At 45.8% G+C, this 17668-nt stretch overlaps 1 protein-coding gene across 5 annotated transcripts in view; it reads left to right on the forward strand.

Annotated features, from left to right (window-relative positions):
* ADCK1 (aarF domain containing kinase 1) overlaps positions 1-17668 on the forward strand; it is a 94216-nt gene that overhangs the window by 3763 nt on the left and 72785 nt on the right. Inside the window, exons 1-3 of one of the 5 annotated variants that reach the window (XM_064460490.1) lie at positions 7458-7563; positions 10438-10575; positions 14983-15066. In XM_064460490.1, coding sequence (XP_064316560.1) covers positions 7495-7563; positions 10438-10575; positions 14983-15066 — 291 coding nt within the window. In that variant the 5' untranslated portion in view covers positions 7458-7494. Of the gene's footprint in view, positions 1-7457; positions 7564-8435; positions 8609-10434; positions 10576-14982; positions 15067-17668 lie in introns of those variants that run through there. The other 4 variants (XM_064460493.1, XM_064460489.1, XM_064460491.1 and 1 more) reach the window with 4 other exon arrangements.

A 17668-nucleotide genomic window follows, 5' to 3' on the forward strand; every position in this document is an offset into this window, starting at 1 on the left:
GTCAAAAATGTTTACTGGGGTAAAAAAAAAGTGTTGGGAAGTTCTGAACTCAAAAACTTTGGGAAGTTTGGAAAGTTTGAATCTTTTTCAACATTTTCAAAATGGACCATTCAAACTTTGGTGTAAAGCAATGTTTGTTGGCCAAGTATATGCTGAATGTGCTTATTTTTCTGAAAGTGGAAAAATATTTAAACCAGAATGTCTTTAATTTCTGATCTACTAATTTTTTTCCCATGTAGAATGGTATTTTGATTTGTTTATGGGTTTTATTTTTCCCAATTTTCTTCTTGAAGTGAGAAAACAATTTAGGTTTTGTGTTAGGTTAGCCACGAGACCAAATTATTCACATAGTTGTCCTTGAACCTGATCTGGTACACCTCCCATTACTTCAGTCTTCTGCTTCTCATTATGTTTAAATTAAAGAATTAGCACTTTGCAACACCTGAAGACGTATGCTACATGGGCGGAGATCCAGGAGGGTTATGAGAGAGGAGCAGCTTAAGATGAAGTGCATGTGCTACAGAGTAAGAATGCACCTTGTGCAGCCGATGGATGTAGAAGTAGGGACATGGTGAACTGTAGAGGGACACTGCGTTGTCCTGGTGTTCAAGTTTTTAAAACAACGCTGGAAGATTGGAGAGGATTAGAAGACTCTAAAGATAATATAAAACTAGTGTTAAGTGAAAGTGTAGGGGAATAAGTAAACTTGGTTTGTAGTGAACATTTAAGAGGTAAGTTTGCTAGATTAGATTGAGGTAAACCCCATTTATCTATACTTATTGTCAATTACATTACAAGGACAAATTATCTGAGTGAGCAAATTAAAATATTTGGCATGTTTTGCTTATTTTAAAAAGATTGAGAAGAGGTTTGATCATCACGTATGTGTACCTGTACAACGTAGAAATGCAAGATCTGAAAGTAGTGTTTAATCTGACAGAGGAAGGCAAAACAAGAACCAGTGACTGGAAGTGGAAATTAAGGAAATTCAAATGAGAAATTAGGCAGAAATATTTAACAATGAGAGTGATTATCTTTGGAAAGCTGTGGGGAGCACTCACATTTACATCTCTTGTTATCTTCTAATTGAAGCTGAAGCCTCTTGTGAAGAGACACTTTCATTATTACAAGCCCATACAGGGGTAGCCAGGTGAAACTTAATGTCCGACAATATGAACAGCATCAGACAGGATGAGTTAATATTCTGTTCTGGCTCTGTGAATCGATCATCTCTGTGCATCTTCATCTATCTCCTAGATTGGACTTTTTCTGAACCAGACCTGGTAATGGTTTGAAGATGCCAGCTGTGGCAGAGCTTTGAGAAGAGGAAGTATTAGGCAATGGTTCTGAGATCCTTAAACATATTTTCCCCAAATATAAATCTGTCTCTAAGAAGGAAGGATGATTTCCTTTTTATTTTCACCATGATCTCTTTTGCTTAACATTTCTGGACAGTATCGCTGTCAGGTCTCCTCATACATCACTTTTCACAAGCACACCAAAACGATCCTCTGTTTGGTGAGTTAGGGGTTTGGGCTCTGCAGACAAGTTAGTCCTTGCCATCAGGGACCTTTTTAGTTTGCTGTGAATGCCACAGCTGATTTTGAGAACATATTTCTGATGCATTCCAAGGAGTCTTTTGGGGTAGATTTAGACTATTAAATCCTTTGCACCTTTTTTATCTACTTCAGCACTTTTCACATTTGCAAATGCAGAATTAAATGGTTCATGAAATATCTTGTAACAAATTAAGATGACAATACAAAGTAATGGAATAAGCTATTGTTAATATCAGATATCTCTATGCCTAACAGTCACTGCACATTGTGGGATAAAAATGATCGAAATAAATGACACTTCTTTACTCAAGGGATAAATTATGCCACAGGTAAGATGCTAAACAGTGAAAAGAAGAGATTTACCTAGATGGAAAGGTTCAGCCACATCAGCAATGCCTGCATTTCACATTCCCTTCGGGGTAACAGGCAGCATTCAAAGGAATCATTATAGCTGGGAGGAAAAGATCAGAAGGTCTATTAGTGCTTTTGTAAAAATCTTCAAATTTTTCAAGCCATGTCTGTATTACCTGGAATGACTGAAAGGGAGGCTGGTTTAATTTCTATTATTTGTTATGCTTTGTAGAAAAGTAAACTTTCTCAGATTGGCAAAAGTCATCTCATGTACTTCTGTAACACTTTCCAGGCTCAAGGGTTGCAAATGTTGTTCTGGAAGCATTCCTCTCCTGGCTGGTAAACATTTTATTTTAACAGAGGACCTGGTGGCCCACTGATACTTCCCAACGATCTGCAAGAAGAAGGGGAGTATCCTTTAGCCACCAACAGCTTTAGCAAACAAAGCAAAGGGGAATTTTTTTTGCCAACAGACATTGTAAGAGAGAGGTGTGGAGGTGGCATGTGATTGTCTAAACTGATACTGGGCAACAAGGTTGAGCCAAGGCCTTTAAGGAACAAAATACTAGTAGAAGTGGATTTTGCAGCTCTCCAAGCAGCACATCACCTTCTGTTGTCACATTCAGACATTTGTCACTACTGACTCGAAAGCACTGACTGACCTGGGGCAATATGCATGTTTCTTTCGAGAGCTGTCTTAGCTAAATATTGTTTCTGTACGATATGATTGGTAAGAAGATCCTATTATAAACTGGATGGCTCCCAGAATCAGCTCTGAGCTTTCCGTTGCTGACAGACAAAATCTGCCAATCTCCATTTTAAGTTGGACCAAGAATGTGGGTGGGTTTGGCCTAGCAGGAAACCTGTGGAGTATCTTAAACTATCTTCTGGAACTAGCTCCAGGTAGGTTGTTTACTTCCTGTCTTCCATGTGGATTTGCACGTCTGTCAACCCTTATACAGAAATTTTTGCAATATTTCTTCTGATGACCTGAACTTATCAGAAAAGGATCAGAAAATATTTAATAAATACTGACCTCTAGCAGCAGAGATCCCACTAGCCAGATCTTCAACTTGTATAAATTGGCATCGCTACAGTGACTTTTAGAGCTTCACTTGTTTATAGCTGTGGATCTGCCTCAGTATTTCTGTCACTGACCATCCACAGAATGGCAGGACACATCAGAAAAGTGAAGAAGGGTCTGCTGGGTCAAACTGTTCTTCCCACTGCACTGGTTGCAATTTCTCCCAATACCTTTTCATGTCTCCGTGTTAAGCTAGTTCTCTGGGTCCACAAAATCATGGGATCACCTGATTTCTGGGACTGTTTTGATCTCTCTTCCTGTGCCTGCTCCTGTAAATGAGGAATGTCTGGTGTCAGTAAGACTTTCCAGATATCTTTCCATGGTTTTCATCACAGGGAACCTAAAAAAAACTTTGATTCCCAGTAGAAAGAGCTGGTACTGGCCTTCTGTCCTCTATTCAGGCAGTGTGACTGCTCTTCCCGCTCCAGTGCTTGGTACAGAGAGGGCTGAGTATTTGGGTTTGTTTCTGCATTTTGTGAGATTCACACCTGGGATGCAAACGTCTTCAACAAGAATGAAAAGGAAATGCTTTTCACTTTTAGTCTTTCACAGCAATTTGGGGTAATCTGAGATTTAATTTATTCACCAGTTGAAAGGGAAAGGGAAATCAAGCCACCATCTTTCTTTTGAGCCAAGCTCTTTCTTGCATACCCCCGTGCAGGCTCACACAAAAGAGCTCTGATCACTCTAACTAGGTGCTTGTTCTAATTATAGAAAGATTTAGCATTGGTTACGTAATTGCCCACTGCACATCACACATGGCATTGTTATACTACAAAAGCCTCTTTTTTTCCTCCCCTCTCTGCAGCAGACCCAGCGTCAGCCTGTTTAACTGAAAGCTGCAAGGAAACGAACTAATCTGAAGCAACCTCCCACAGCTTTTCCAGGAGAGGCCAGCAAAAATCAGATACTGACCCGCTCCCTTTGCTGGGAGCTTCGCCAACGCATGTGATCTAGTGGTTAAAGCAGGGGATTGATAGACTGGGCCGCAATCTTAAGCATCCCGGGTAGAAGCAGTGAGCTGTGAGCATGAATCAGTGGTTGTGCTGAGGTTACAGTCTCTATTTTGGATTTTTATAGGCAGTAGCACAGTAGCTTTAAATGGATGCCCTGCTATTATGCCTAGTATCAGCCTGAGCCATGGAGGCTGTGAATCCGCAAACACAAAAATCTATAGCAAAACTTCCATAGGCTGTAGTAGATACAGGAGTCAATCTTCTTCCCATATTTCTAAGCTTATTTTATTCTGTGGTTCAGAGTGGTTACATCACGTTCAGCCTGCGCTCACTTCTCCCTCATTTTCTCAGTAGTACATTGAGTGCACATCTCCCTCACTTTTCATTTTCTTCCTCTTTTAACATCACTTTCTAAACTGTAAAGCTTTCTTCCAACAAATAGTCTTTCCTATACAATTTGTAATGGTCCAAGACTAAGCTGGCATGCTTCACTACACTCCATCAGTTCAAAAGCTCCCATCTGTCCAAGAGGGGAAAGAAACTTATAGGACTGTAGCCAGTTTTGCCATCGTATGGCTGATGCATCAACTGGCCATGTGGGCCCTGTATCCTCAATGTGCTGGCAGGGTAATCGTCCTTAACTGTGCCCTTCATGACTTGTAGTTGCTTTGTCAGGAAGCCCACCCTGTGCAGGCATTTGTGTTAATGTCTGCTGCAGGGGACAAGTAGGGAAAACAAAACTGAAATGAAGCCAGATGGAAACCTGTAATATACCACTGTCCCCCAACCAGGGAGAAGGTGGACAGGTTACCTTCACAGCACTTTCCACAGGGGCTTGGGTGAAAAACCTGGCCATCCTGGAAGAGAAGCTGGTCATCAGGACCTTTCCTTGAGCACAATGTCCTGGTTTATTACTCCTTTAGAAGCTGAGACCTTTTGCTTCATAGTCTGAGTGTTTCTAGGTCCCTTTCGCCCTGTCTCTACCTTTTTGGGCGCACCTGTATTCCTGCAGATATGAATGGAAACACAGTGTGGTGATGCTTTCCAGGTTTTGTTTTCAGTGTTTTCTGAATCCTGTTGGAAACTTTAACTCTCAAATAATTATTAAGATCTTTTTGGTCTCATTCTGGTTTTGGTCTCTGGCGTCCTTCTAGTGTATTAAGGATTAATTATGGGACCTCTGTCCTTAACTCTGGCTCAAATACTTACTATTTTCCACTATGGGTTCCCTGGTGTTGTTGAATTGCAGGTTCTCTTTATCAGAAAGATACTGACTCGAAAACATTGAGTTTCCTTCTTTTCACAATAGGAGAAAAGTTCAACCAGAAATGCTGTTTCAAGTGTGTGACTATCAGACTAGGTATTTGCTGCACGGAATATGAATCTCTTACAGTATTTATGATGGTTCAGTAACATTTTTTCATCCTCTGCTTTCTTCTTTCTCTTTTATAGTAACCTTTATTGCAAGAAGACTGGTGAAGAGATTGGTTTTGCATTGAACCTTGAATATGATAAAATTTATTATAATTTTCATTTTTTATACCAAGGAGCTAAAGGTTAGCTGCAGAGAAAGCTTTTTTCATTCTGCAATTATTTTCCGTGTTACCAACAGCTCTTTTATTCTTGATGAACACAGTTGTTGTATTGGATCATTCTCCTGAGTAGACAACAGCAGTTTCTGAGATATTTATCATACACACCTCTTTGGCCTTTGGAATGATTCCCTTAAATATAAGCTCATATTAGGCAGCCATGTGTGCATTTCACTGAATGATGAAAGATAAGCGTAGCTGCATAGTTTATGCTATCAGTTTACACTGATTGACGATCTGACCACATGATGGACAATGTTGTTTTGTGTTCAACAGGAGCAGGACAAAAGTGTTCAACTCCATTGCCAGAAGCACTCCTGTGAGAGCGCTCTCTTAGCACCGGGAACAGACATGGCATTGTCAGTCCACGTGCTGGGGCTCTGTAGGTCACTGTGCACACAGCTAATCCCGATGTGTTGCGATAGCCAGACTTACAAGATAAAAGTATTCATAGTACCCTGACCAAACCCATACCCTTCACTACAGAGCAGTTCTGATTTCTAGTCGATGAAAGCATCAGTGCCCTTCCAGCACCTCTCGTAGGTATGGAAAGGGAGTGCCCTGATATCTGAGTTTGGTATTTCTACCCTGGCATGATTTCTGATATATGTATATATATACACATACATATCTTCTCTCTGCAGCGGAGCTTTCAGTGAGCAAACATTGAAAACCAATTAAAATATCATAAAGTGTGAGGGTTTTTTTTATTTTAAAGCACAGAAGATGGCTTTTCTGGGCACATGGGCCAGGTTGGGAGCCCACTGGTACAGCGGAGGTTGTGTTACCCTGTTGTCACCGAAATTGGGAATAAACCTCGTAACACCAATGTAGTGTTAAAAGGCAGGCATTCTTTACTCACGGTGCCAGGTGCATGGGGGATTGCTCCACCTAATGTGCACGCTGTCAGATCTAATTGTGCAGGTTAAGTACATGTTCTATATACATATTCATTAGTTTTCCAATAAAATATACATATTCATCATATGCAAATGTCATTTGTGCATGCCTGTTGGTGTCTCCGGGTGGTCGGGTGGTCATCAGGCATCTCTGGATGAAGGATATACTCTTCCTCACCGTGTCCACCAGTTAACCCTTGCTTTCGCGCAAACTCAGTTCTGAGATTACGTATATACTGTCCTTGAGGGATAGTCTGTTCTGGTTTAGTGTTTGCTCTGCAGTTCCTTATCTTTATGGTTCTGTACATCTGCTTTTCTTAAGGTCAAATGTCATTGTAACTTTGTTTAGGCACTTCTTATCTTGAAGCCTTTCTGACTCCCCCAAAGCAACAAGTTTTAGTCATCGTGCAGCTGTTCCTGTTAAGGCTACCTCATTATCCTGGCTAAGTTTTGGCTCCAGGACCCAACATTTGTTGAGCTACACTAGATTGCATTAGTAATGCCCAACCATTTATTCCCTGAATCATTGCTACCTATAATCCTTAAAACAGAGGTTTGGACCCTAAAAGTGAGGGTTTGGGACCTAAAAATTAGGCTTTGAGCCTTAAAAGACGGGTTCTGACAGAAAGACATTGTCTATTGTTTCATTTGCATTAATGATTAACTAATGACTAAAATACAGATCAATACACTGGTTGTCCCCAGACTTGATGTCCAGCTGGATAGGGCTGTACGAGGAGTATAGCAGCATCCATGGTTTGTTAACTTCATCACACTGTCCTGCACTGAACCGGCAGGTGCTGCCCTCCCACCTACGCTTTTGTAACCAAGAGGGGGGGCGGCGCACACCCCGCCGCTGGGGCAGAGACCCTAGAGCAGCCCGAGGGCCGCCAGTGCGCCGCGCCATGCCCGGCTGCCTTCCCCGCCCCCCGCCGCTCTGCCGTGGGCTCGCCCAGGGGCCGCCCCTCGCAGTCCCGCCGCGCCCCCGCCTCTCTCAGCGGCCATAGCCGGAGACTACATGTCCCAGCATGCCGCGCGCGGCAGGGCCATACCATGTGCGAGGCGGAGGGGGAGCAGGCGGCCGGGGCGCGGGAGTTGAAGTGCCGCGGCACCGGCCGGGCGGTAAGTGCTGGCTGCGTGCGCCAGCGGGGGTCGGCGCGGCGCTGGAGGCTGGGGAAGGGCCGGCGCGGCGCTGGAGGCTGGGGAAGGGCCGGCGGGAGGGACCCGGGCTCTCGCCGACTTCCCGCGCCCCCGCTGCGCCCTCGGGTGCCCCGGCTAGTGCCGCCGGGCGGAGGGGTCCGGGCTCGGGGGGCGGTTGGGCGCCGCGGGCGCAGGCCCCGGGGCCTGAGGGGCCGGTTGCCGCAGGGATCGGCGGGGCCGGCGTCGTTCCTCACGACGGGAGCGGCGGGGGGTGCGGCCGCAGGAGAACCGAAAGCGGCCGGAACCGGCCCCATGTGCCCTTCGCGGGCAGAGCCGGGCCGCGCTGCGGCAGCGGGCGCCGGCTCGGGGGGCGAACGGCCCCTCGTAGGGCTTTGCGGCGGCCCGCGGGGGCGGCGGGCGCTCCCTGTCGCCCCCCCCGGCCTCGGCGGAGCGCGATCCCCCGGGCAGCGCTGCCGCCGCGGGCGCCGGACGGGTCCGTGGGCCGGTGGCCCGGGGGAGGCGCCTCCCGGGCTGCGGAGGGGAGGAGGGGGTGACCTGCCGTCCGTCCCGGCGCCCCCGGCGGCGTCCGGAGCGGCGCGGCGCCCGGCTGCGAGGGGGGCGTCCCGCGGGTGCCGGGTGGTGCGAGAGTCAAAGCGGGCAGCTCACCTCGGGGAGGGGAGGGCGGAGCAGGAGGCGATGCAGCAGCGCAGGCCTGAATGGCGAGAGGCGGTGACATCGTGAGGCGTATTCTCGCGGCGGGCGGCGTCTTTGAGATGCCCCGAGGGGTGCTGTAATGGCTCATTTACATGGAAAAGGCTCCTCGACACCGTATGCAAAACTTTGAAATACAGTGGATTTCTGACAGTTCCGGTTTTGTACCTTGTACTGCAGCAGTTTTAATTCTTCCCGTTTTATTGGTACAACGCATTAAGTGTGAGAGCAGGAACTTTGTTGCTGAAGAGCTCAGCTGCTCTGCCTATTTGCTATGTAAAGTTCCCATCTTCTCTTCGTGACGTACAGCTGGCGGGTATGGCAATAGATGTGATGTCACAAACTGCAGATTATAGCTTCGGGTAGGACTAAGATGCAAGAACAGATGGACTTGCATCCTGCTTTCAAGCAAATGCTCTTTTAGTAATAAGGTGAAGGAAAAAAGAATGAGAGGTGTATTTTCTGTGTTAAAAAAATGCCTCTGTTTGCACCTTTCACTTTCCAGTAAATGAAATTTTATGAAAACGTACAAGGAGCAGAAATGGTTTAATTACAACACTCTGCAGAAAATGTTTTTTGAAGGTGACAGAGGATACAAGAGATTTCTGTACAAAAGAGATCAGTCCTCCAGGAAGAAGTCCCAAAATTTCTGGAGTTCCAGTGAGGCAGGGGGAGGAGGGCAGCTTTTTTTGGGAAGTGTGTGTTCATTTGGCTGCAGTCAAGGGGCCAGGTTTATTTTCTCGAGTGTGATCGTAGATTCATAGGAGTCCTGATCAGCCAGCTGCCCCTTCTGACATGAGAAGGAGCGGTGCTGCAGGCAGCTCCGACTGGTGCTGGCAGAATATATCTTGGCTTTTCTGCCTCAAAGTTACCTAGGGCTTGTAAGGAAACTGAGGGAGATAATAAAGTTTAGCTAAGGTTCACATACAGAGGTCTGTTGTGTTATATTAGCCCCTTTTGCTGATTGTGTTCTTGTGAACTATTTTAAAAGGTTTGACCCGTGTCACTGCATGTGTTTTTTGGTTACAAGACTTCCAAGAGAAGAAGCACAAGCCAGACTGGCCCTGCTAAAGGTTCACAGAGAGAAGTAGGAAAGTTTCTCACGCAAGCCTAAGAGTAGGAGGATTAGTGGACTCCATCTTCATATGGGGTAAAAGCCCACTCTCTGTCAAGGGTTACAGAATGGTAGGGGTTGGAAGGGACCTCTGGAGATCACCTTGTCCAACCCCCCTGCTTGAGCAGGCACACCTAGAACAGGGGACACAGAAACATGTCCAGGGCGGTTTTCAATGTCTCCAGGGAAGGGACCCCACAGCCTCCCTGGGCAGCCTGTTCCACTGCTCTGGCACCCGCACAGGAAAGAAGTTTTTTCTCATATTGAGGTGGAACTTCCCATGTTCCAACTTGTACCCGTTGCCCCTTGTCCTGTCATTGGGCACTCTTGAAAAGAGGCTAGTCCCATCATCCTGACACCCACCCTTTAGGTATTTATAGGTATTGATGAAATCCCCCCTCAGTCTTCTCTTCTCCAGGCAGGACAAACCCAAGTCTCTCAGCCTTTCCTCATAAGGGAGATGCTCCAGCCCCCTGATCATCTTGGTAGCTCTCTGCTGGACTTGCTCAAGCAGTTCCGTGTCTTTCTTAAACTGGGGGGCCCAGTTCTCTTGAGCACTTGCAGAGTAGGTGAACTGTGCCTCTTATTACATGGTGTAAGGAGAAAGAAGGGCCAGTCATATTTTCTATCCAATACCAGCCAAAGAGAAAGGAAAGAAAAATATACCTGATTGGTAATTTTTTTCAGGTTTGAATCCTCTAAAGTGATATAAAGAGTCATAATATGTATATCACATGTAATGAATTCTGTGTTTACACTACTTTATATACTGTAAGCAATGAATGCAGTGCTGCAAAGTGCTGCAAAGGTCTAGCACGGTAAGTTACTTTGGCGTTTGTGCCCTGTTGACACTGCTGAGTTAGAAATAGCAATGGAGTCAGAAATTGTGTTTGGTTGCCACGTGCAGTGTTAGCAATGCATCATTAGCCAAGGAGCAATTAAACCTTGGTTTGTCAAGTCCCTTGGGGCTGTAGGCATTGGATCACTACACTCTCCTCAGATATTACAGTTGCTGTTTTGTGTCTCAGCAGGGTTCATCAGTCATGGCACGAAGGGCCTTGAAACTTGCCTCGTTGGTGGCAGCCACTTCTGGCATCTATCTGTATGGCAACAAGTTCCTGGATCCCAATGATTTTGGAGTTGTTCGTGTGGGCCGAGCCATTGCCACAGTAAGTTTCATCCTATTAACGTGCAGAAAAATTCCAAGTGGGTAAGGGAATTGGAGTTCAAAAGAACTTGGGATTTTCTGCATTCCCTCTCTGCATTTCCAGTTGGCAGCTGGCTCTGGGAGTCAGAAAGTCAATAGGGAGCTCTGCAGGTTGTTGACGCAGTGGGGAGAAAAGAGGTGAAAGCATAGGAGGAACAGAGCTGTTGTTTGCACATTTTGGAATAAACCAACAGAGATACTGGGCTGCAGAGAACTGTCTCTGCTTTCCTGGGTAGGGTGGGACCTTCAGAACAAGGGCTCAGTTTGGGCCCACATCTTCATCAGTCACCAGGTATGGTATCCTGCTGCCTTTAACAGTGACTTAGTTCAAGCCATCTTGTCTGCATATGCCATTTTTCACATTGGAACATTTTGTTTTAAGGATCGTAGTGGTTGTATTGATATTCTACGGTAGTCATTGCCCTATGACCCTCAGTATGAGAGATTTGGGGAGAGGAGGGCAGGTGTTTTGAGGATCATTCTCAAAGCAAGGTTGAAGTGAGGATGGGAGATGATTAGATTGGTTTCCAGATTCGTAAAATAAACACTACATCTGCCTAGCGTCACCGCTGTTTCACCCCCATGTTGATTACCACTCCAGAAAACCTGAGAATGGAGACTGCCAGCCAAACAGGTTGCTGCCTTCTCCTTGAGGATATTCACTGATGAATCTGTGAGCAGCCAGGAGCAAGGAGAGCGGGGGCTCTGGAGGCAGTATCAGTCTCCCTGTACCTCGCTTGCATTATACGTGTGTCACTTCAGGCCACGATCTCCATCATTTACAGATCCCCAGTGGTAAGCAGCTGTCTGTCTGCATATTCTATGACTTTTAAGCACTTCATTAATGAGTTTTACAGGGAGTCAGCTCCTGAGGGCAGATGCAATAAGAAACAAGCTCTGTGGGTTGGCTCAGGTGCCGTGCTGTTCATATGTGCAAGCTGCACCATGAACTATTGTGAAAAATGAGTGTTTATTTTGAAAGGGTGAGGGCAGAAATACAAACTGTAATCTTTCCTTCGTAGCTAATAAGTGCTAAAAAAGCGCTAAGCTTCGTGCTCTCTCCCCAGCCATAAGGCAGTGCTGCCTGGTAGCAGTGAGCATCTCTCACCCTTCTGCTGCCCAGGACTGAGGCATGGAGAGGGAACACAGCTTATTGTGGCTGGAGAGGAATCTGCTCTCCAGGCTGTTTGGGCTTTCCAGTCTGCCCTTGAGTTCTGCCTGCTTGACCGGTGTTCTTCAATCTTACTTGAAGCCAGTGGTTTTTGTGGCTATCTTCTGTTTAAGACAAAAATGAGAACAGTGCAGTGATGAAGCTGTATAGTTGGTCTGTGTTTTGAGTGATGGTGAGAGATCACTTTCTTGATGAATAGGAAGTAGGGGAAAGGAGATTTTCTTTGCTTCAGATGCTGGTAAATCTAAAGACATGCTTGACTTTCACGTCCTCTGCCTTCAGGGAAGTCACAAGTCATGGGCTGTGAAGAGCTTCACTGGCCCTGCTCTTAAATGCAGGGTTCTGCTCCCATAGCTGCAAGCGGTGACCCCCAAAAACATGCTGCCAATGTTGTGCCTGTAGGTGATGGCAGCATGTGTTTATATCTGTGTGTCTGTATACTTTTCAAACACGAATTTTCTGTCTCTTAGAATTCTTTGTTCCATCTACTATATAGGAATGCACATGGTTAGGTTGTTCCTTTAGTCCTGGTGCACTAGTGACCTTTGCCTTCCCAGCCTGGGGTCTGCTCCTTGTTGGAAAGGCAGAGGTCAGCTCTCATCTGAGTACTGGCAGTCCAGACTGCTCTCATTCCTTAGCCATAGACTGGGTGAAGCCAATAGAGCAATTAGACATATTCATTTCTAAGAAGCTCAGCTGCTCGGGCTTGCTCTTTTTGTAAATGAAAGCTGAGACTCTGTAGGAAACCAGGAACTTTGCATATTGGTGGCATGTACATGCACCTAAAGTGTCTCTCCTTCAATAAGCCCTGCCCAGGCTTCCCATCTGGATGCTTGATTCAATCATTTGACCATAGCCAGGCAAAAGCAGGCTGTAATTAAGAGCCTGTAATTGTTAAGAGCTAAGTTCAGCAGCAGCAGACACAAACATTTAAGACAGGTTATGGTGTGGTGAACAAAACGAAAAGAAAAGCCTGGAGAAAAGAACACTAGGAGGTCAAGAAACCTGACCTAGAACAACAGGGCTCTAGACAGATTTCATCAGAGTTTGATTAGAAAGATTTGAGTCTGCTTGTATTTTAAGCATACTGGTTCAGTAGTCCTTTGCAGTCTTTCCAGAGAAATTTGGCTTGACTTGAATCACACTAACAGAATGTTTCTTCTTGAGCCTCAGTTTAGGGAACTGGCTCTTGCTTATGTGTGGGTAGACAGCTATTCAGAGGGAACATTGTGCCATGACCTAGTGAGATCTGATGATAGTTTAGGCGTGGTGGAAGAGTGTAAGGTGTTGAGCATTTGTTGATCCTAAGCGGAGGCCAGGTCTTTGGGACATTTAACACCGAACTCGATACAAGATCAGTTCAAGAAATGATCTGGCATTTGTAAGGGAAGGGACTGGTTGATCTTATAGGCCTTGTTATGCCTCTGAGATTCAGTCTCACACTATGACATGAATGGCAGCAGTAGTCTTAGATAAGAATGAAGTCAGTGGCCTGAACAGCATCATGTTTCAGACAATTTCTTTGTTCTGGTAAAATTAGAAACCTGGCAGAGCATTTGTGCATTTGCCATATTTCTTTGAGGGTATCCCAGTTGTTTTGGGTACGTGGAGGGAACGATCCATGCAGTAGCTGGAATACATCTCAGATACTAGCAGGGATTTGGCAATGTCAGAGTTGCCTATCAGGAGCATCACAGTACTAATTTAGTGTTTAAGATGATAATGTAATTAGCAATCACTTTATTAATTCACTCTTCCTCTCTCATACAGGCCAATCTGTTAGCTGCTTTTTTTCAAGTTGGAGGTGATAGTTACCCTCATGGACCAGAGATAAAATAAGAACCAACTGAAGCCTTCATGCAAGGCTGATTTGAACCTCCCTCCACTTCAAAGTTGTTCTTTGAGGTTGGGAATATGCTTTGAAAATTTCTTCTCTCTATGCAACCCTCTGTAGCTATGCAGCTCCTGAGTTCACCAGCAGCAAGAGAGCCTGAAAACCTCAATTTCCAATCTGGAAAACAGGAAATGTGAGAAACCTAACCTCCACAAGGAAGGAGTGTGTCTGTCTGTAACCGATTCCCAGACTGATCCCCTCTTTGATGCATCTCTGAGCTTTTGACTGTTTCCCTGTTGTCAGTTCCAGCAACTTTGTCTCAAACCAGATTTGATCTCCTTGCCTTCCTGGCTTTCATGTTACATCAGCTGTGCTTTATGCCTTTACTAGCTGCGTTTGTGGTGAAAGGGGGCAGGTAGTATGCTGTCCCAGAGTGGGATGCTACCCCTTCCGTAGGGAGGTTTAAGGAAATCTGACTTTAGGTCTGAGTTATGCAAATGGTTCTTTATGGCAAGGATCTTGAAGTTCAAATGACAGGTTAGTGGACAGCTTCATCTAGGTATACATTCTCTTCTCTCCCCTAGTAAACTTTATGAAGGTAATGTGTATGTTTGTGTTCGGTTTGCTGACTGTCGAAGAGAGGAACTTTAGTTGTAGGATAAAATTGTGAAATACCCTAGAGCCATTTTCAGAAACCATTAAGGCACTTAGGAATGTAATTCCATTGTCTTTGGCTATGTCTAGCTAATAAGCTTTAGCTGGATCCCCATATTGTTTTGTAACTGGGTATCTTACCCTTCATCCCTCTCATCCTTTGTGCAGTTGAATATCCCCAAAAGTACCTCTGCTTGTGCTAATCAGTGAGCTTGTCTTCAGCCACTCTGCTCCCTGCTGAACCATCTACCCAGAGTGAACTCACTGTGCACCAGTGTGGTTAGGCAGGTTGGAGGCGTGAAGATGAAGCATGGGATAACTGGTGGGCACAGACAGGGTCTTAATGGCCTCTATTACTAGCAGCAGACCTTATTGTGGAAGCTGACAGAGAATGGGAGTCTGCTGTGCAAGGTGCTGTACAGGGATTATGAAAATGCTTTGAGCATCTCAAATGGAAGATAGTATAGGAGTGCCAAGCATTGGTTATTTTTAATAGCTGTATGTCAATGAGATACCTGCGTTGCTTTCTATAAATGTTCATTGAAATGTAAATATTTTCATTTAATTTCTTATGAGTCTGTTACCGTAAACTCCATTGTGGAGCCAAAACTTTGGAACCTAAGCTACATACATTCTCCCTAACAGAAGGTTTGTTGTTGTGATCTGAGATAACTGCAGAGCTTGCTCAACATTTCTGGTTTTGTTTGCAGACAGCAGTTATCACCTATGACTACCTCACCTCCCTTCGGAGCGTCCCATACGGATCCGAAGAGTATGACTTCCTCAAATCACAGGTAGGTGATAGCACTGGGCTGCGTTCCTTGGAAACTGCAAGGTATGGGTGTGTTGCCAAAGGCATAGATACAAAGCAAACCATCAAGCTTTCAGCTTAATAATTCAATATGCCTTCTACCAAGCTGTTAACAGCAGACACAAACGGTGCTGCATATTACATAAGATTCTTGCAGGGTGTGCCTCACTCAATGGAGAAGATCCCTCATGAAGAGTAGAGTAGCCTAATGCAAACAGGGCTTACTTACAGCTAGTAGAGATTCAAGTTCTCTGTGTATGGGATAAGAGGCGTTTGGGCTCTGTCACCAGTTCTCTGCTGCTGAGACTGGTTATGTGGAGGTCAGCTGCTGGGAGGGGACTGGCAGTGGTTTCTTAACCTACTTATTGGTTGGTAGCGGCCATAACGTGAAAGCTGAGGGTTTTAAGTAAAAGGAGTGTGTTGGAGGGGAAATAATAGGGATCAATCAGGCTTCCAGATCTCTGAAAAAATCAGAATTGGGCGAAGAAAGGTACATCTCATTGCAAAACATATTGTTGTCTTTTGATATCACTGATTAACAGGAACAGAAAAAGCATTTCTAGTGGGAAGTAAGATAAGCACCCCTATTGCTCCTGTCAGTCCTGTGCTGCACCTTTCATTCCAGCCTACGGCCCTACAATACCTTGAGCTCTGGGCGACACCGAGTTTTAGTTGAGTGCACGTGGTATATGTAGCCAGGGTCTCTCTGCTGTTCCAGCTCAGGGCCTCTTTGGAGTGGGAATACAGCTTGTGCCAAATTAGGCCACTCTGCGTAGTATGTTTGAAGTAAGGTCTTTAACCTCATTTTTCTTCTTAATGCATGTAGGATTTAGGCCACTGGTGTGGTGGTAATGCAATGTAGGGTGGTGCTCTCAAGGGACTCTCAGACTGGAGGGACCCAAGCAGGAAACAGTGGTGGGCCAGGAAGAAATCAGCGGCATTGGACTCCAGCATGCTTTAGTGTTCCTCTGGCAGAAAATCCACGTCATCATCAGTATGGTCTTAGAGTATTTGGCATAGTTTGCAGAGAAGCTTCCTTGGGCTTGTTCTCATCTTCCCCTCTCTAAAGATGCTAAGCTGTTCTGCTGTAGCTCCTCCTCCCAGCCCGGGTGAGTGGCTCTGATGCCCTGGCATAAACTGGAGATAGATGTGTTGGAGTCTGGAGCTTCACTTTCCATCTGCCCATGTCTCTGCCACATGCCTTTGAAACCTCGTCTGCAGAAGGGCTGCGTGTAGCACCCAAGTTATGGAGTTATCAGTGCTGTGGACAGCTTGTCATTTGACAGCAGTTTGCAGCAGCCCTTTCAAATTCCTGACCTTTTGCCATGTCTCTCCATGGCTTCATTAACCTCTGTCATGTGAGTTTTGATGGTTGGTCAATTCATGCTCCAGGCAGCCAGAAGGAGTCCTGTTGCCTGGTGCTGCACAGAGCTGTGCTCTCCCTGCTTGGCAGCCAAGGCAAGCCAAGTCAGCCTCTCCACGTGGCAGAGCCAGTGGCAAGTGCAGCATGTCAGTGTGACACAAGAGGACTCTGTGGCATGGCCAGCAGTAGACTTCGGCAGCATGAAGAGGAATTAGCTGGGAGATAAGAGAGGAGGAAGCAGGTGCAGGCATAGTATGAGTTAGCAAAATTCATTGGCCGGTGGAGCCCCGTCCTGCTGTTGGCAGGTGTTATGGAGGGCCACCACTGAGCCTGACAGTGACAGCCCTTGTGGGTTCTTCAGCAACATCCCTGCAGTGCTTGTGCTAGCAAAGCATCGGCTTGGCAGGGGATAATTTTCTGGCCCTGGGCAATTGCATGCCAAACCCTTTATCTATTTATTGTATCAGGAATAGTGTGACCAGCAGGACTAGGGCGGTGATTGTCCCCCTGTACTTGGCATTGGTGAGGCTGCATTTAGAATACTGTGTTCAGTTTTGGGCCCCTCACTACAAGAAGGACATTGAGTTGCTGGAGCGTGTCCAGAGAAGGCCAACAAAGCTGGTGAAGAGTCTGGAGAACAAGTCTTATGAGGAGCGGCTGAGGGAACTGGGGTGTTTTAGCCTGGAGAAGAGGAGGCTGAGGGGAGACCTTATTGCTCTCTACAGCTACTTGAAAGGAGGTTGTAGCAAGGTGGGTGTTGGACTCTTCTCCCAAGTAACAAGTGATACGACAAGAGAAGACAGCCTCAAGTTGTGCCAGGGGAGGTTTCGATTGGATATTGGGAAAAAGTCCTTCACTGAAAGGGTTGTCAAGCCTTGGAACAGGCTGCCCGGGGAAGTGGTTGAGTCACCATCCCTGGAGGTATTTAGAAGACATGTAGATGTGTGCTTGGGACATGGTTTAGTGGTGGACTTGGCAGTGTTAGGTTAACTGTTGGACTTGATGGTCTTAAAGGCCTTTTCCAGCCTAACAATTCTGTGATTCTATTATTCTATCTCACTAGAGCTCTAAGTGGATGGCAACCAAGTCTTTACCCTCTTGCAGCTCTTTTAACACTGGGAGCTGATGTAGTTGGTCTCAGACTAGCCCATAATGACTTTTAAGAAGTTCCCCCACTGGAGTTGGTACTAAAGATTAGTCACTGTACAGGGCCAAGAGGATG

The sequence above is a fragment of the Phalacrocorax carbo genome, chromosome 9 (genome assembly GCF_963921805.1).
Source record: "Phalacrocorax carbo chromosome 9, bPhaCar2.1, whole genome shotgun sequence".
Lineage (NCBI taxonomy): Eukaryota > Metazoa > Chordata > Aves > Suliformes > Phalacrocoracidae > Phalacrocorax > Phalacrocorax carbo.